Genomic DNA, 18610 nt, shown 5'->3' with positions numbered 1-18610 from the left:
CCTGGGCCTGCGGTCCCTGTCCTGCCCTGCTGGGTCGGGGCCTGAGCCTCCTTCCGGGTCCTGGCCTTTCAGATCCCTTTTGAGAAGAACTGTGGTGAGGACAAGAAGTGTGAGGCAAACCTGGCCCTGCTGTCCCCTCCCAGGTGTGTAAGCCCTTGTCCCTTGACCCCTTCTTTAGTTCAACTCTGTCTTCCTGAGGTAGCTGCAAAGAATACCGAGGCAGTGCCAAAAGACACTTCACTAATGGGCTGTGTCCATGAGGAAGAAGACATCCTCTCTGGTCTCACCTTGCTTCTCTGAGAAAGGCAGTCATTACACGGGGATTATATAGTGTCAGGGCCCCGGACCTGAGCATAGGATGGTGTCTATGGCCAGCCAGCTCCCTCAGTCTGAAGTCCTCGCCAATGCTGTCTCCTGCCATCTTGGCCCCCCTGACTTTTTTCTGGCCACCCTCCCCATCCCCCAGTTCCAGAGTCCTGCCGCTGACTTCCTCTGCCAGCCTTGCTGTGGAGTGGACACTGAGCAACTCGGGAGAAGATGCTTACTGGGTGCAGCTGAGCTTGGACTTCCCCCTGGGACTCTCCTTCCGTAAGGTGGAGATGCTTGAGGTAAGCTCAAGGGTACCACCTGCCTGAGTAGGTTCCTGGCTCCTGTTCCTGCAGTGAGCTTTGGGTAGCCCGCATGGGCCTGAGTAGGTGGGATGGCAGCTGATGTGGAGGGCCCTGACGGTCACGTCTGCATTCTCAGCCTGGTGATGTTCATTACACTCTGTTCTGAGGCATAAACTCCGTGGGTCCTGAATTCTCTTTTTGGAGCTCCCCGTCCCCGCAAATGAGGCTAGGAAATTGGAATAGGGCTGGGGATGGTTCAGTCAGTAGGTAAAGGATCTGTCGTGTGCATACATGAAGACCTGAGTCTGGTCCCCATGTAAAAAGCTCACACATGTGTGCATCCTCACACACACACACACACACACACACACACACTTAAAAAATAAAATTAAAAGGGACTACAGAGATGGTTTAGCACTTACGAGCACGGACTACTCTTCCAAATAACCCAGGTTCAGTTCCCAGCATCCATATCGGGGCTTCCAACCGCTGTATCTCCAATTCCAGGGTTCTGTTGCCTCTTCTCACTTTGGTGGGCTCCTTCATGAATGTGGTGCATGTGTGTGTGTGTGTGTGTGTGTGTGTGTGTGTGTGTGTGTATGCATATATGTTTATACACACAAATTCAACTACACACTCATGTACATAAAACAAGTAAGTATATATGTATTTTGTTTTGTTTTTTGAGACAGGTTCTCACGTGTAACTCTGACTGGCCTGGAACTCCTATGTAGACCAGGCTGGCCTTGAACTCACAGACAGCCACCTGCCTCTGCCTCCCAAGTGCTGAGATTAAAGGTGGAAGTCGACATGCTCAGCTAAAATAATGACTACTAAAAAAATAAAAACTAAATAAAAGGGAAAGAGAGAGAGAAAGCAGTGCATGAAGGAGGCTCTGGTGTCTTCGGTGCACCGGTGACGTGAAATGACATGCCCAGCAGAAGGCTGGCATCGTTTGCATGGTGCCCTGCGTTGTTTGGAATAGGACTTTCGGGATGCACCTTTCAGGATGTTCGCGCAGCAGGCACGAAGCCCTGCGTTTCTTCCAGCACTGAATACAGCTGGGAAGGGGGTGGTACCTGCCTGTGATTCCAGTGCTGAGGAGTGGAGACAGAGATGGGGGGTGGTACGTGAGAAGGGCAAGCCCTCCTTTGCTACGTGGTGAGTCAGAGACTAGTCTGCGATGCTGAGTCTGGGGTACAGTCGCTCCGAGCAGTTTCAAAAGTTTTGAACTTTTGTTTCAAATACTGTTTTAAAAGTCATAAGTGGTCACTATGGAAACTTGGAGATTACAGAGAAGTTCAAAGAGTTTATATGGACAGTTCATCAGCCACTGCATTTATGTCTGTCTGTCTGTCTGTCTGTCTGTATGCATGTATGCATTTGCAACACTGACAATTATATCCCTGAAGGGCCTTGAGCGTGTTAGACAAGTTCTCTGTTACTAAGCTAAATCCCTAGCCAAGCAATTCCTGTCCTTATCTTTTGTTATTATTCTTGTTTGTCCCTAAGTGTGTGGTTTTGTTTTTGTTTGTTTGTTTGTTTCATTTAATGTTCATGGGTGTTTTGTCTGTGTGTGTGTCTGTGTGAAGGTGTCAGAAGCCCTGGAACTGGAGTCACAGACAGGTGTGAGCTGCCATGTGGGTGCTGGGAATTGAACCTGGGTCGCTGGAAGAGCGGTCAGTGCTCGGAACTGCTGAGCTGTCTCTTCAGGGATTAAACAAATTGAGACTTTTACCTTTTCTTTTTTTTCTTTTTTTTTCTGAGACAGCATTTTTTTGAACCCTGCCTGTCCTGGAACTAGCTCTTATAGACCAGGCTGGCCTTGAACTCACAGATATCCACCGGCCTCTGCCTCCTGAGTGCTGGGATTAAAGGCATGTGCTACCACCACCTGGTTTAGCTTTTTTTAAAATTGTGAATGTATGTAAGTTTTAGCGTTCTAACCACTCCTAGGCATGCAGCTCCCTGACACTGGTCTAGCCACACTGTCACCCAACCATCTTTCCAGAACTCTTACATCATCTCAAGGCTGCTGAAGACTAGGCGCCATTCCCTGTCCTTGTCTCCTGCCAGTGTATTACATACTGTCCTGTGGATTTTCATAGTAGAGTGCACACAGCAATGGGCTCACGACATGAGTCCTGCTTGTCTGGCTTATTTCACACTACATGACTTGTTTTCTTTAACATTGTATCTCAGTGTTGCCCAGGTTGGACTCAGACTTTTGGGTTCACACAGTCCACCTGCCTCAGCCTCTTGAGTAACAGCAGCTAAAGTCACGCACTGTGGGGTTCAGCTATGCCTTCCTCTTTGCCTCCTCTGGATCTGCCTCTCTAAGCGTGTGTCATGGCAGAACACAGTCCTGAGAGCTACAAGCCCCGAGAGTTAGTGGCCCCTGGGGGACCCTGGACTTTGTTCACCAAAAATCTTCCTCATTCCCAGCCACACAGCCGAATACCTGTGAGCTGCCAGGAGCTGGCCGAGGAGTCGAGACTCCTGAGCAAGACACTGGCCTGCAATGTAAGCTCTCCTATCTTCAAAGCAGGCCGACAGGTGAGCGTTGGGCAGCCCTCCCACAAGGGCCTGAGCTGGCAAACAGGGAGGAGATCCTGGCTCTGGGGAAGGGAGCAGATAGTTGGCCAGGAAGGGTCTGTCCTGTCACGAGAGTATACAGAGCTGCTTTGCATCTCTGAGCCTGGATTTGGGATGAGACAAACCCGACTGGGTTAATTCATTTTGTGGCTTGCACACCTCACTCAGTCCCTTAGACCGATTTCCTTATCGGTCCAGCGAGGATGAGACATCTCCCCAGTGCCAGAGAGGCAGTAAGCACACACTCCATGGTCACCGTAGGGCTGGTAGTCCCCCTGAGACCGTGAGACACTCAGGTTACCCCTGAGAGTCCTCCATCTTCTCTCACCTTTGTCTCCCTGCCAGGTCAGCCTCCAGGTGATGTTCAACACACTGCTCAACAGCTCCTGGGGAGATTTTGTCGAGCTGAATGGCACTGCGCACTGGTGAGCAGGATCGGCTGCATGCGTGGGCTGGGGTTAGACAGCCAAGAAGCCCAGCAATGCTCTTCTAATGGCGACCCTCTTCCTTGACCTTGCAGTGAGAACGAGGACTCAAACCTCCTGCAGGACAACTCAGCCACCACCCACATCCCAGTCCTGTACCCTGTCAACATCCTTATTGAAGAGTGAGTGCAGCCAAGCACGGTCACCCCCTCCGTCTACCCCGGGCTTCCCACCCGGGTGTCCTTGTCACCCAGGGTCCCCCTGGTGACATACACTGTGAGGTTCATCGCCTGTCCCCGGCCCTCTTCCTTCTTGAATGTCTCAGGTTCAGTCAGAACTCATTCCCACCACAGCAGGCTTCGAGGTTCCAAAGTAGGAGACTTTTTCGGAGCTCTGTGTGACTCAGGTCAGCGTTCACCAGAGGAGTGAACTGGCTGGCAGCAGGCTCTCTCTCTCTCTCTCTGAGGTTTCCCTTACCCTGTGAGGAGCCTCGCTACTCTGCACCCTAGTACTGAACACGGATCCCGAGAAGGCCGGTGTTGCCCAGGGCCCTGCGGCTAGGCGGGACTAAGCTCCAGTTTGTTCCCAAAGCACTTGGCTGTGTCCAGTTGTGCTGGATTTCCTCCCTCCTGGGATTGTAGTGCTGGAAGAGATTGTAGGAGCAATTCCAGAGTGACCTTTGCCCTCCAGCCCTTTAGCATCTAGTGAGATGCAGACTCATAAGTGAGTAGCAGACTCAAGGCTCTCGTACAGTGGCTTTTGAAGTTGGCTCTATGTGATGAGGACAGAGTCTGTGTCTGAGCTCAAGTCTCCAATGCTTCTGTCAAGCATGGTGGTGTCAAGCAGGGTGGTGTTGATGTGAAAGATGGGGCAGGTGCTGGAGAGAGGGAAGGTTCTGGAGAAAGTTGGCCTTGCCTTCCATCTAGAGGCACCGGGATGAGGGCCAGGAAGGAGACAGAGAACAGAGCCTAGGCAAAGGCAGGAGGCAGGGCTCAGAGAGGGAAAGCAAGTGGTAGCCTCCACCACCAGCAGCGTGTGCGAGACAGCAGTGAGAAGGCTGTTGGTGTGAGCAGGTGAGCCGCAGGCGGGGTGAAATCGCGCGAGTCAGAGGGCTTGCACGTGCGGAGGATACATGGGAGAAATGGTTATCTAGACAAAGAGCTGAGCTGAGACCCTAATGAAGCTGGCATGTGGTAGTGAGGGCATGACTCTCGAGGAATGACCTTAATCCCAAAGCTTCAGTCCCGTCTCTCTGCTGGCCTTAGTAGGACCCCGTGACAAGGTGCCTGTGAAGTCCCCAGCATGGTGTGGGAGGCTCAGAGGCTTCTCGGGGTCTGGACTGCTTTCTTCCACTTCCCATCTCTGTGCACCTCTCCCACAGCCAGGAGAACTCCACACTGTACACCAGCTTCACCCCCAAAGGTCCTAAGACCCAACAAGTCCAGCACATCTACCAGGTACGAACTTCCACGGGAAGGTCCTTGAAGCCACAGTTTCTTTTAATATTTCTATGTTTTCATGTGTGGGGGTACTTTGCCTGCACGTATGTCTGCACACCGCTTGTGTGTCTGGTGCCTCCAGAGGCTGGAAGAAGGTGTTTGGTCCTCTGGAGCTAGGGGTATAGAGATGGATATAAACTGCCAATGTGGGTGCTTGGAACTGAACCTGGTTCCTTTGGAAGAGCAATCAGTGCTCTTAACCACGTCTGCACCAGGACAAGGCCGTGTGTGGTCCGTCTTTAGGTGTGTGTTATCACCTAGACGATAACAGGGCCTAGAGCTCACCCACGTAGTGCCTTGGATCACACAGGATGGGCGGTAGTCGGGGTAGCTGGTCGGGGTAGCTGCTATTCCAGCTTTTCAGTCTCTACTCTTTCCCAGGTGAGGATTCAGCCTTCGGCCTACGACCACAACATGCCCACCCTGGAGGCCTTGGTTGGGGTGCCGCAGCCTCACAGTGAGAGCCCCATCACACACACATGGACTGTACAAATGGTGAGTACCGCTCAGAAGAGGACAGAGTGAGCTGGTCCGTGGCGGGGAACAACTACACTGAACTGCTAGATGTGGGAAGGGAATGTGCACGGGTGGACCCAGTTCCACGGACTCAGTGGTGTCTGAACTAGACAGGGTTATCTGCCTGAGTTCTGTGGGGGAGGAAGAAGCCTCAGACCTACTGCAGACCCCATCTCCAATTCCTAGGAGCCTCCTGTCACTTGCCACCGTGAGGACCTGAAGAGGCCATCCGATGAAGCTGATGTATGTGTGTTGTGAGCTGAGGAACCAGGCTGGAGGTGGGCGGTAAGCTGGGGATGGTGGGCCTCTCTGACTGCTGTTCTTGACCGCAACAGTCTTGTCTGCCTGGAATTTTGTTCCGCTGCCCACTTGTCTTCAGGCGGGAGACCCTCATCCAAGTGATCGGGACAGTGGAACTCTCGGAGGAGATCAAGGTAGAGCCTGCTTGTTGTAGGCAGGGAGGAGTACTGAGGATTCATTTGCCCTAGGAGTGATAGGGATGGTCTTTCCGCATGGGCTCCCTCCTTTGGTCTCTTCTTAAATAACACCCGGGCTTGCACAGCTGCAAACGAACAACAAACCACCTGGATTTGTTTGACATTTATAGGGTTGTTTTTGTCGGGGAGGCCTGTTTATTTTTATTTTGGTTTTGGTTTTCTTTGGTTTTGGTGTTTTGAGACACGATTTCTATGTTACCCTGGAAGTCTCTCTGTAGATCAGGCTGGCCTTGAACTCACAGAGAGGGACCCCCTCTCTGCTTCTGAGTTCTGGGATTTAAGGGAAGTGCCAGCACCCCCAGCTTTGTTTGCCTTTGAGTTAGAGTCTCACAGTGCAGCCAGACTAGCCTAAAACTTATGATCTTCCAACGTTAGCCTCCCAAGTACTGGGATGAGGGCCATGTACCACAGTTGCCTAGGGTAGTTACATGTTCTTTCTAGGAGGCTCCCCTCTGATGCTAAGGAGTGAGTGACATGTTAGCCCATCACAGTAGAGAAATAAGATAAGGCAGGGAATTGGCTCCTCTCCTTCCCTGTGTAAGCGAGCACAGGTCTGGCATCTCGAGCCTGTCCTGACAGACACTTGTCCCGCTCCACAGGCCTCCTCCACACTCAACCTCTGCAGCTCGGTCTCCATCTCCTTCAACAGCAGCAAGCATTTCCATCTGTATGGCAACAAATCCTCCACGGCTCAGGTACAGACCTCAGAAGCCTGAGAGAACCCATGCAGAGCTCACAGGAGGGGGTCATCTGGGAGAAGGGAAGCTCTGACCCCAGTCAGAGGCTCCTCTAACCCAAATCCTTGTGAGGTGGGAGGAAGCAGACCAAACACAGGGTCACTTGTCTGAGATGTCATGGACATGGGCGTCTGCTAAAGGTCAATGCAATGGTGCCTTAGCAAGGGGGCCACCAGCTTAGCCGTGAGCACAGCAGCCCAGGGTTAGGGGATCAGGCGATTCAGTGTGGCCAGAAAGATGGATTTAAACCCAGAAAGCAGGTTCTTCTGGGCTCTGAGTGCCCAGCTGAGGTGCTTCCCCCTGGCAAACCATGGCAAACCATATAAGTCTCAGGGCAGCCAGCAGTACATGTGACCAAGTGACAGGCGAGGGCAATGGGTGACACATTTAGGGAAAAGGCTCTGTGGCCAGAGCCCAACGCTATGATGCAACCCACACATAAGAGATAAGACTGGGGGTGGACCAGGCACACAGGGGCGTTTGGGGGGGCTCTTCCCCCCATCTAGCTCTCGTCCCCAGGTCCTCATGAAGGTTGACGTGGTCTACGAGAAGGAGATGACGCACCTGTATGTGCTCAGCAGTATTGGGGGGCTGGTGCTACTCTCGCTGATTTTCCTAGCGCTCTACAAGGTAGGAACTTTTAATGGTTAAGCATTGCCAAGACAGCTAAGGCAATGGGGGGTGGGGGTGGGGAGGGTGCTGGCAGGTACCAGGGAGGAGCATACTGGACCAGGGAGTATAAGCCTCAGCTCACCCCATCCTTCTACAGATAGGCCTGTAAGACTCAAAGAACAAGTGAACTATCACTCAGTTCAATGCAGAGCCAGTCAGGACTAGGGTGAGGGGGGGAAGAGAAAGGAGGTACGCATATAATGAAGTCTATACCAGGGCCTGTGTATTCTGGAACATGTAATGGAGGTGCCTGACTCAGGCTGGAGGACCTGGAGTGGGAGGTCACCTAGAAGAGGCGGCATTTGAGCTGAAATCTGGACAAGAAGTAAAAGTTTAGAAGAGAGAGGGCCAGAGGACAGGTGTTCTCTTGGAAAGGCTCCAGAGTTCCAGAAAAGAAGCCTGCTGCAACGGCCACACTGCAGTCCGGCTCTTGGGGGTCAGAGGTAGACTCCGTAAGCTCAAGGTCAGCACAAGGCGCCTATGGAGACACCATCTCAAAAGTTAAGGGAGAGGGGCTGGAAAGATGGCTCAGAGGTTAAGAGTATGTGTCGCTCTTCCAAAGGACCTGGGTTCAATTCACAGCACCTACATGGCAGTTCACAACTGTCTGTAAGTTCCACGGAATCCAACATCCTCACACAGACATACGTGCAAGCAAAACACCAATGTACATACAATTTTTAAAAAAAGATAAGGGAGAGAGGCAAAAATGGGGTAGAGCCACACAGCCTGCTGGGCTTGCTTCCTAGCAAGTGCTCTGTCAATCAAGCTGCAGCTTAGCCCACAGGAAACTTTTTTGTTTGTTTGTTTTGTTTTGTTTTCCAAGATGAAGTTTCTCTGTGTAGCAGCTCTGGCTGTCCTGGAACTGGCTTTGTAGACCAGGCTGGCCTTGAACTCACTGAGATTCACCTGCATCTGCTTCCCAGGCACTGGGATTAAAGGCATGCACCACCATCTCTGGCCCCACAGAGAGCATCAGTATGTAGCCCACTATGGCTAAAACTCAAGATCCTCCTATCTTTCCTCCTGAATTTTGGGACTGTGATCTTGGGCCACCAAGCCTGGCTGATACATGGCATGGTGTATCTAATGAGTCTAAAGAATAAATTACCAAACTTAAAGCTTTTTAAAGTAGTTAGGAGATTTAAAAAATATCTATTTCTTTAATTTTATTATTTTCTGTGGGTGATGGAAGGAACAAGGTCTCACCATGTAGCTCTGACTGCCTAGAACTTCTGATGTATGACTCCAGAGTGCTAGCATGTACCACCATGCCTAACCAAAATGGCTTTTATTTGTGGGCTGGAGAATTGACTCAGTGATTAAGAGAACTTGTTGTTTTTGCAAAGGACCCAAATTCAATTCCCAGCACCCACATGGAGGCTCATTACCTCCTCACACACCATGCATACAAAACACTCATAAACACAAAATAATAATAAATAAAAAAGGATCTAAAATTTTTTAAAAATTTCCTACAATTGGTAGTATTGATGGAGGCCACTCATTCATTTCTTAGCTGCCCAGACCCGAAATAACCACACAGAAACTGTATTAATTGCCATACTGTTTAGCCAATATCTTAAGCATATTTCTGGCTAACTCTTATATCTTAAATTAACCCATTTCCATTATTTTATATTTTACCGCAAGGCTCATGGTTTACCAACAAGGTTCCAGGTGTCTGTCTCCTGCAGTGGCCTCATGGCTTCTCTTTGACTCTGCCTTCTTTCTCCCAGCATTCAGTTCAGTTTTTCCATCTAGTTTAATTCTGCTAAGCCACCCACTGAAACAGCTTTATTCACTAACCAATAAAAGCAACCCATATACAGAAGGACCTCCCACACCATGGTGGAAGTGGCAGGGGAAAGATGTCATAGTGCCCAGGTAGAGGTCAGCGGACAACTTTCAGGAGTGTGCTCTCTCCTTCCACTGCAGCTCTGGGGACCAGACTCAAGTCGCCGGGCTTGTGTGGCCGATTTCCGAGCAGCAAGCATGCAGATACCCCCGTCCTCAAAGCAGCCACCATGTGGCTGCAGTGTATCTTATTTGGTGGCATAGGGCGTCTTCACGTCTTGCAGGGGCTGCTGCTCTCTGGACATCGGCCCACTCTGTATGTTTCTGACAGGTTGGATTCTTCAAACGGAACCTCAAGGAGAAGATGGAGGCCGATGGAAGTGTCCCGAACGGAAGCCCTGGTGAAGACGCGGACCCTTTGGCAGCATCTGTAGAAGAGACCAAAGATCCGGGCTGCTTAGAGCCCCTCCATGAGGGGGACAAGGACACTGAGGCCTAGGTCCAATACTCCAACAGCCCAGGACTAGACTTGAGAGCACGGTCACTGATCAGCTTAAGCTACGTGACACTGTGTACGCTATCCTTGGCTAGTCATGGCTGTTCCTAGCCCTAAGTTTCTCTGTTGTGATAAGACTCTGCAGAGGGAGGCCGGGGAGTGTGGGGGGCGCAGAGGCGAAGCCCTGTCTTTGCTAGCCTGCCTTACTGGCCCCCAGAGAGAATCTTTGGTCTAAATTTGGAGACACTGTCTTCTCAGGATCCTGTTACACTCCAGCCCCCCCAACTGCCCTCGGATGTCCCAGCCTTCTGGATCTGCCGCACGCTCTCTCCTGCCTAGGGTCTAGCCTGGGCCCAGGTGACAGACTGCAAATCCCACCTGTGCCATTGCATTGCTACTGCAGGTGCCTTCTTCTTGAGTCAAAGACAAAATTCTTGATGAGCCTTAGAAGACATTGCAAAAGCAGGCCCAGTGGTCCTCCCAGCCTCTGCTGGAGATAAACCTGCCTGTTTCCCACTCTTTCCTGCTGCTCTCTCGCAGTCTGCAGTCACTGCAGCCTTTCCTGTGTCCTCTTCTGCCTGGCACATCCCTGCCTCCTCCTGTCCTGCAAGGGAGGTTCCACACTGTGAGCGAGCATTGCACCAGCCTGCACTTGTCTCTTGTCTCCCAGGCTGTGTTCGTCCTCTCTTTGATGAATTAATTCCTGCCTCCCAGTGAGCTCCTTGAAGTTAGTGCATCCATATCTATCCTTGTTCACCTTGGAGATCTTTGGTGACATCACAGGGTAGGGATGTAGGAGGTGCTTGATACAGTTTCATTAAATTGGTGATGAAGGCTGTGGTAAGAGAGAAATAGGATGAATGAGTCCCGGACATTGCATCCTTGAAGCCTCTGCTTCCCAGACTCCTCCACACCCTGCTCAGTCCCCAGCTCCCACACAGAAGGAGCTCAAGGAGCCCCCTGCACAAAGCACACGCACGGTGGTTTGAATGAAAGATGCCTCACAGAGCATCTGGACACTTGGTCCCCTGCTGGAGGGACTGTCTGGGAGGTTGTGGTGAGGCGCAGCCTTGCTTGAAGAAGAGCCTTACCCCGCCTGCAGTTCTCACTCTGCTTTGTGCTTACAGCTCATGTGCCCTCTTGTTTCCTTCTGTCTTGCCAGCCACTGGCTGCTGTGTCTTCCCGCTGTGATAGACTCTTACCCTCTGGAACCATGAGCCCAATAAACTTTCTTCTGTAAGTTTCCCTGAGTGTGATAGTCTTTCATGGCAACAGAAAAGGAAGGAACACAGCATGCCTGCATCATGTGTGAAATTACATACGTGTGGGATTACATCCAGTTCTGAAGGTCCCGTGCGGGGCCTGGCTCAGCATTCCAGCCTAGCTCATAGAAAGGAATATATTCCTCTACATTTTTACCAAGTAGAACCACAATCATCAGCCCTGACTCTTTTCTCCTGTATTAGGTTTTGCTTTCTCTGCTTGATTTTCTGCAGCAACTGCTGCAATAATGCACCCTAACAAAAGCAGCTTCCAGGAGAAAGGTTTATTTTGCCTTGCACTTCCAGAAGGGCTGTGAGCGACTGTGGCAGAGGAGCCAGGAGCCAGGAGCTTGAGTGTTGACCCACTGCCCGGGCAGTTTGGAATCAGAGAGCAAGCAGGATGTGAAGGAGGATATAAAAACTCAGAACCCACCCCTGACCCACTTCCCCCAATGAGGCTCCGCCTCCTGAAGGTCCCATATCCTTCCTAAACAACATCACCAACTGCAGACCAAGTCTTCAAATATACGAGCCTTCACGGAGGTCTTCTCCATTCAGGTCTCCACATCCCTCTCCGCCTTTGCCATCATGACCCTTAGGCGGCTAACCCTGACCTGCAGCTAACACTGTGGTTAATTCCAAAAGGAAGCAAAGGAAAGAGACTAAATGGAAGAAGAGGCTAAGCAATTGGCAGTTTTTTAGGAAGTGGGAGTAAAGAGGCTGGAGAGATGGCTCAGTTGTTAAGAACACATATGCTCAGGCACTGTTCCACAATGGTCACCCTAGGAGCCAATGAGTTTAGTGGCCTTCCTTCCAGAGCATAGCTGAGGGTTACCCACAGGAATGTGGGTGCTCCTTCCAAAAACAAGGCTGCAAGCAAAGGCTAGACCTAGCAGGGATGTTGACTTTCCCATGGCTACACACAGAGCATCACCTGTCTCAGACTGCCTCAGTCTATGTAGTCCAGCCTCTGAGGCCACGTGCAACTGTGGCACAGTCAAATGCAACAGGTGGTATGGCACAGCTGGGCACTCAGGTGAGGTCCCTGGCCCGCCCCGCCCCTCTGTGAGGGCGTGTCAACACTCAAGTTCAGCTGGAAAGCTTTTTCGAAAAGCTTTTTTTGGGCTCAGCTGGACTTCTGAAGATGGAGACTGGCTCAGGGTATAACCATGGTGAAAGCACCTGCTGCCAAGCCTAACAACCTGCCTTAACTCCTGGGACCACAGAGAGGAGGGAGAGAACAGACTCCTGCAAGCTGTCCTCTGACCTCCACAAGTGAGCCACACACAGCCATCTCATGTCCATGCCTACACATATACACACTCTCACATACAAACATACAAAATGAACAATGGATCTAAGAATAAAACTCCAGGTGCTGAAGAAGCGGCTCGGTGGTTAAGATCTAGCGGCTCGGTGGTTAAGATCTAGCGGTGTGGTGGTTAAGAACACTTGTTGCATTAACCATTAGGGAGAAACGTCGGGATGAGGAAAAAGCATTCCTTGCTTATGGGGGGCCCGGGTTCAGTTCTCGGCACTCACACGGTGGCTCACAGCCATCTGTAATTCCAGTTCTGGAGGAGCCCACACCTGCTTCTGGCATCAGCCACGTTCTTATTATTCAAACTCACATGTAGACAAACATGCTTGTTCACATAAAAAGTAAAATCTATCATCTATCTATCTATCTATCTATCTATCTATCTATCTATTCTGACTCCAAGCAAGGCAGAGAGCTCAGCTGTAACCCCAGAACTGGAAAGCAAAGGCAAGAGGACAGACATGAGTTCCCAGGGCTGCACGGTGAACCCAGGCTAGTCAGGGATACAGATTAAACCCTGTCTCTAAATAAATAAATAAACATTTTCATCAGGAAACAGAGGCTGGAAATTTGAGAGCTTGGGGCCTGCTTGGTCTACATTGGGAGTTCCAGGTTAAAGAGGACCACATAGTAAGACTGTCTCAAAAATATATAATTTAAAAGTACATATTTGAAACTAGCGATACAGCTCAATGTTGGAACACTTGCTTGACAAATGCAAGGCTCTGGACTCAAACGCCAGTCCTATAAAAAATAAATCCAAATATAAGATAAAACAATAGAATTGAATATTTAAAAGCCAGGCATGAAGTCTTTCATTTGGGAGGCAGAGGTAGGTGGATCTCTGTGCATTTGAGGCCAGCTTGAGCTACATAAAACATACCAGGGCATCCAGGGAGACACAGAAAGACCATGTCTCAAAAAATAAAATAAGAAGCCAGGTATGAAGTCTTTGGATACAGCTCCACTGAGTAGAGAGCTGAAGATGTCAGTGACTGGAAGGCATCTAAGCAGGGTGCTACTTTATTTTTTTTATTTTTTTATTTTTTATTTTGGTTTTTCGAGACAGGGTTTCTCTGTAGCTTTGGTGCCGGTCCCGGAACTAGCTCTTGTAGACCAGGCTGGCCTTGAACTCCCAGAGATCCGCCTGCCTCTGCCAGCCAAGTGCTGGGATTAAAGGCACCACCACCGCCCCGCAGCACTCCCTTGCCTTGGTTCAACCCCCAGCTTCTATAATCTGGGTGTGGTACTGCACATCTGTACTCCTAACACTCGGCATAACCCAACAGCCAGATCTTGAGTGTGAGGCTAGCGTGGGCTAGCTGGACATACCATTTCAGGAGAAAAAGGAGGTGTGAAAGGAGCAGGGAGGAAGAAAGGAAGGAGGCGGCTGCAGTGGCAGCTGGGCAGTGGCTGCTTGCATGAAGTTCATAAAAGTCTTTAAATTACTGTAAGATTTCACTTGAACAACAATGGTCTACTTCCAAAAGTACTTTCAACTTTGAAAACCAGGCTAACGGAACTGAGCCTGAATGTCCCTTCCAGAGTTGCAGATCATGACGTACTGAGTCGAAATGGCCTTCCAAGTTATCTGTTCTTTCTTAAGTTTGAAGGCCCTGAGGATGGGAATGACACCAGGACCCAAGGAGGAAAGACACTCAAATGTGCCCCTGTGGCCCAGCTCCAGGCAGAGGCGGAGCTAGGTAAATGTAGTATGAATGTCAAATCTGGTCTAGTCGCAAAGTAACTGAGCAACCTCTGACCTCTGTGACTTGTGTTCTCTTCTGTGAAGTGGCGCAAACCTTCAGGGGGCTCCATCAGACCCTTTCTGTAGGCACTCCCTCAAAATGTGCCCCCAACAGCAGCGTTCCCAAAGTGGGACCTGCCCTCCTCTGCTAAGGCCACAAAAGTTCATATCCCAGAATCCTCCGGTCTCACTGATCTTAGACCTGCCAGTCCGAGTCTGGAACTTGGATGGGAAAGCAGGTATGGCAAGGTGGTCCCTTCAGTTGATACAGGGGTTCAGAGAAAGCAGACCTGTGACCAACCGATCCCAGCTGGCCAGGCACCGAGAAGTGGTCAAGCAGGTACGCCCCCCCCTTTGGGTGGGGCTGAAGTGTGAAGCTGCCAGCTCCACTCTCAGGAGCCTAGGGAGATCTACTGAAGTGCTGACTGGGGATGCAGGGTGGGGTTAAGCCAGGTGTGACAGGAAACAGCTGTACCTAGGTATGAGCACCCTGGTGTTTTCTGGCCTAAGCACAGATCCGTTGTTTAGAAAGAGTTGAGGACTTCCTCCCCCCTCCCACAACCAGTCACTCTGAATGTATGCAGCATGCAAGAGCAGGACATGAACTTCAGTGTCCACAGGCAAATAAACCATGCCCTGAACTCTAGCTGCTAAGATCCCACAGAACCACTGAGCACAAAAGATTTCTGAGGCAAGACCCAGAGCTGCAGTTCTCACTGGCGTCTCCCACTGTTCAGGGAACTGTCCACAGACACATCTTAGGGACAAGTCTCTTACCACATGAAAGTTTTATTGAACTCAAAGGGCTCCAAAGCCTGAGGAAATCAAGGTAGACTGGGGTTTGCTCCGAGGCCCAGGCCCTACCCCTTGGGCCCCACCCCCCACCTGCCTACCCTTTGCCCTCTTCCTGGTTTCACAAGGGTCTCAGCAGCTACCAATCTACGCTACCCTACTCTAATTCAGTGACACTCCCTTGCCCTCCCCCCCCCCCCCATCAGTACTCTGCCAGGACAGGCCTCCAGCTAAGGAGACTGCTTGCATGGATCTCTCCTGGGGCTTCCTGTTGCCTGTCTGGCCTCCCTCCAACCCCTCTTCGCAGCCCACTTCTCATACTTCTAGAGGGCATATGACTTCCTGCACCCTGACCCGTCTTCTAGAATATTCCACCTTTCTATTCTCCAGCTTTTCCATTATCCTCTCAAGCGGTTTCTCTAGTTCCCTGACCCCTTCTCTTCTGCCCATCACCTCCCCACCCTTGACTGCTCAGCGCCGGCCGGCTGCGTGGGTCCGCTGGTGGCGGATGAGGTCGGAGCTCTGCGAGAAGGCCTTTCCACAGTCATCACACTTGTAGGGTCGCTCCCCACTGTGCACCCGATGGTGCTGCAGCAGCGTGGAGGAGCGGCAGAAGCCCTTGCCGCACACAGCACAGCGGTAGGGCCTCTCGCCTGTGTGGGAGCGCTGGTGCTGAATGAGGGTGGAGGAGCGGTTGAAGGTCTTGCCGCAGTCGGGGCAGCTGTACGTGCGACCTGGCAGATGGGTGCGGGCATGGATGGCCAGAACCGAGCTCTGGCCAAAGCGCTTGCCGCACTCCGGGCACTTGAAGGGCTTTTCCCGGGCGTGGCTGCGGGCATGCGGGATAAGTGCTGAGCGTTGGGAGAAGCTCTTGCCACAGATGCCGCAGCTGAAAGGCCGCTGCCCAGTGTGCACTCTCTGGTGGCTGCGCAGGGATGAGTTCTGGCTATAGCACTTGCCACACTCTGGGCAGCTGTAGGGCCGCTCGTGGCTGTGGGTGCGCTGGTGCCGCAGGAGGTAGGAGCTGTCGCCGAAGGCCTTGCCACAGTGTGGGCACTTGTAGGGCTTCTGGCCAGAGTGTGTGCGCTGGTGACGAAGAAGGTAAGAGCTATCGGCGAAGGCCTTGCCGCACCTGGGACACTTGTAGGGCCGCTCGCCGGTATGGGTACGCTGGTGTTTGATGAGGTCAGAGCTCTGGGAAAAGGCCTTGCTGCACACCTCACATTTGTAAGGCTTCTCGCCGGTATGGATGCGCTGGTGCTGGATCAGGGTGGAGCCTCGCCCAAAGCTCTTCCCACAGATGCCGCAGATGTTAGGTCGGGGGCCTTGCCCACCCCTGGCCCGGCCACCTCTACGGCCTGGACCACGAAGGGTCCCTGTCAGATTCAGGGGATTCTGGAGCATCTCAAACTGGGGTGTGGCCAGCAGGGCCCCTGCAGGCATATCAAATGGTGCTCCTAGAGGCAGTGCCCCTGCGGGTTGCTCCCCAAACCCCTGAGTAAAGGAGTCCAGGGGGTGCACTCCTAAGGAGATGCTCAATGGATTCTTTTCCTCGGGGTTCAGAAGCATGTCTGCACCTTCCTGGAATTTGGAACTTTGAGTTTCAAATTCAGGGCTATGGGTTTTGAACTCGGGGTTCCGAGCTTCATCTCCAGAGTTCTGCGGTGCATACCCGGGACTCTGGGATTCATACCCGGGGCTTTGAGATTCAAATTCGGGGCTCTTCGAACCATATCCAGGGCTTTTGGGTTCATACCTAGGGCTCCCGGGTACATAACCTGGACTCTTGGGATCATAGCCAGGGCTTTGCGGCTCATACCTAGGACTCTGGGATTCAAACTCGGGGCTCTGAGGATCTGACTCAGGACTTCTGGGTGCAAACTCAGGGCTTGGGGGCACAAACCCAGGGCTTCGGGATTCAAACCCTGGGCTTTCAGGCTCAAACCTAGGGCTCTGGGACTCAAACTCTGGGCTTTGGGGTTCAAACTCGGGGCTTTGGGGTTCGAGCCCAAAAGGTATTTCTTCAACTTCATAGTCCCCACGGTCTTCTTGCTGAGAAATTGCCCCTTCGTTTTCATTTGTGTTGCCTGTGGGATCAGAGAATTATAGAAAATAGATTGATTGGTGGGCTGGAAGGTCATTTGGTCCGTTACTGCCATACACTTCTCTTCCCCACTCCCCAAGCAGGGTCGCTGGCCCGAAATCAAGGTGCTGAAATTTACCACCTCCTCTCCAAAGACCCGGGACACCAAGTCTCCACCCCCAACCCCACTCCCAAGTGTCTGTGCTTCTGGCCTTATTTTCCTCCCACAGGCCACAGCCCTGTTTCCTGGTACACTCCGAAGAGGCGCGGTCCTTCCCTCACCTTTGAGAGACCCTTCGGGGCTGCCCGTTTCGTCAGGACTGTGCACATCCCCAGGCTCGAGGCCCCACGACGAGGCCTCCCGCTCCATCCCTGCCAGCTCCCAGGGCAGCGGCCGTGGCGATGGCGGACGATCCTGCAACCCAGTTCGAGTGTCCGGAGCCCCGAGCCCTCGCCACCCGCCGTTTCAGAGCCGCCCAGGAGACCGGGCGGCCTGGTTCGGGCCGCGAAGGCCGGACGTCTTGACCCTGGGCCTCTCCGGCCCCGCCCCTGCCCGCGGCCCCGCCCCCCTCCAAGGTCTCGGATTGTCCTGCGGCCCTCACCGGCCCTCGCGTCGTGGCCACGGAGGCGAAAAGGCTAGTCTACTCCTCCGGCCGTCCGCAGCCACTGCCCCCAGCTCGAGACCCCTCGTCTTGGCCCCCCGAGCCCCGGCTGGGCTACTGCTCTCCCGTCCCCTCCCCCCCCACAGGAAGTGTCCGTCCCTGGCCAGTTTCCCCCGCTGGCTTGCGCCGCGGCCTCTCTAGGAGCGGCTGGAGGTGGAAACTCGTTGGCATTAACCCTGGACTGGCTCGCCCGGGCGTTGGGGTGGGGGCGACCCGACGCCCCAGAGGCGGAGGGAAGGACGACAGCAGTTTGTGTGCCTACATCGCGAGTCTCGGCCTGGCCAGGGACCTATCTGCAAACCTCTCGGACCGTGTGCCCGGCCACTGAGTGTGGTCAAGGGCGAGGCGACAACGAGACCAAGGTCAGCGAGGAGGAGCCACGCTTCCTAGCGCCTGCGGGGGAGGCGGCTAGCTCCTTTCCTCAGCCTCGGGGTTCACTCGGACTGGCCCCGGGAACCTGGGCGACCGCTCGTTTGACCGCGTCTCTAGGTTCTGAAGCCCAGCACGCGCCAGCCAGCCCAATTACTGCGGTGGACACCAGCGCCCACTCCCCCGCCCACGTCCTCCACCCCCCGCGCCGCCGCTCGTTGCCAAAGAGACAGCCCCGCCTCCGCGCTGAGAGGCTCCGCCCACTCTGCCGACGATTGGCCGCTAGGGCTGGCATTCTGGCCGCCACTTCCCACCTCCTTAGATCGCCGGTCTCCCAGGCTCCTGGTCTCATTGAGCGGAGGGCGCTCAGGCCTTTCCAACTGCTGTCTGCCTGAAATGCCAGCAGGAATGAGAGTAGGAGGTGCCAGGCGTCTCCCCGCCAGCTCGGTCTGTGCTTTCAAAACTTTCCCCCGCGCCATTTGTCCTGTATTATGAAGAATGGAAGCCGAGGACTCTTAGGCTAGACACT

At 52.8% G+C, this 18610-nt stretch overlaps 2 protein-coding genes across 2 annotated transcripts in view; one reads left to right on the top strand and one right to left on the bottom strand.

The window, feature by feature from the left end:
• The window catches only part of Itgal (integrin subunit alpha L), a 38093-nt gene extending 27003 nt beyond the window's left edge, over positions 1 to 11090 (top strand). The window contains exons 20-31 of the mRNA XM_041666578.1: positions 73 to 143; positions 467 to 608; positions 3057 to 3167; positions 3552 to 3631; positions 3727 to 3813; positions 5013 to 5088; positions 5512 to 5625; positions 5833 to 5889; positions 5982 to 6080; positions 6743 to 6838; positions 7400 to 7510; positions 9681 to 11090. Of these exons, the coding sequence (XP_041522512.1) occupies positions 73 to 143; positions 467 to 608; positions 3057 to 3167; positions 3552 to 3631; positions 3727 to 3813; positions 5013 to 5088; positions 5512 to 5625; positions 5833 to 5889; positions 5982 to 6080; positions 6743 to 6838; positions 7400 to 7510; positions 9681 to 9848 (1212 nt within the window). The 3' untranslated portion in view covers positions 9849 to 11090. The remainder of the gene's footprint in view (positions 1 to 72; positions 144 to 466; positions 609 to 3056; positions 3168 to 3551; positions 3632 to 3726; positions 3814 to 5012; positions 5089 to 5511; positions 5626 to 5832; positions 5890 to 5981; positions 6081 to 6742; positions 6839 to 7399; positions 7511 to 9680) is intronic.
• A 3879-nt stretch (positions 11091 to 14969) lies between these two features.
• Znf768 (zinc finger protein 768) lies at positions 14970 to 17745 on the bottom strand. Its single transcript, XM_041666965.1, has 2 exons — positions 17333 to 17745; positions 14970 to 17054 (listed from the first exon to the last, which is right to left on the bottom strand). Exons 1-2 carry the CDS (start codon positions 17418 to 17420, stop codon positions 15439 to 15441), a joined length of 1704 nt encoding a protein of 567 aa, XP_041522899.1. The 5' UTR covers positions 17421 to 17745; the 3' UTR covers positions 14970 to 15438.
• Between the last annotated feature and the right edge of the window lie 865 nt (positions 17746 to 18610).

This window comes from Microtus oregoni, unplaced genomic scaffold (genome assembly GCF_018167655.1).
Source record: "Microtus oregoni isolate MIOR12 unplaced genomic scaffold, Mior012 000016F_ref0000370, whole genome shotgun sequence".
Lineage (NCBI taxonomy): Eukaryota > Metazoa > Chordata > Mammalia > Rodentia > Cricetidae > Microtus > Microtus oregoni.
The sequence above is the reverse complement of the archived record's forward strand: the minus strand, read 5'-3'. Positions and strand labels throughout refer to the sequence as shown.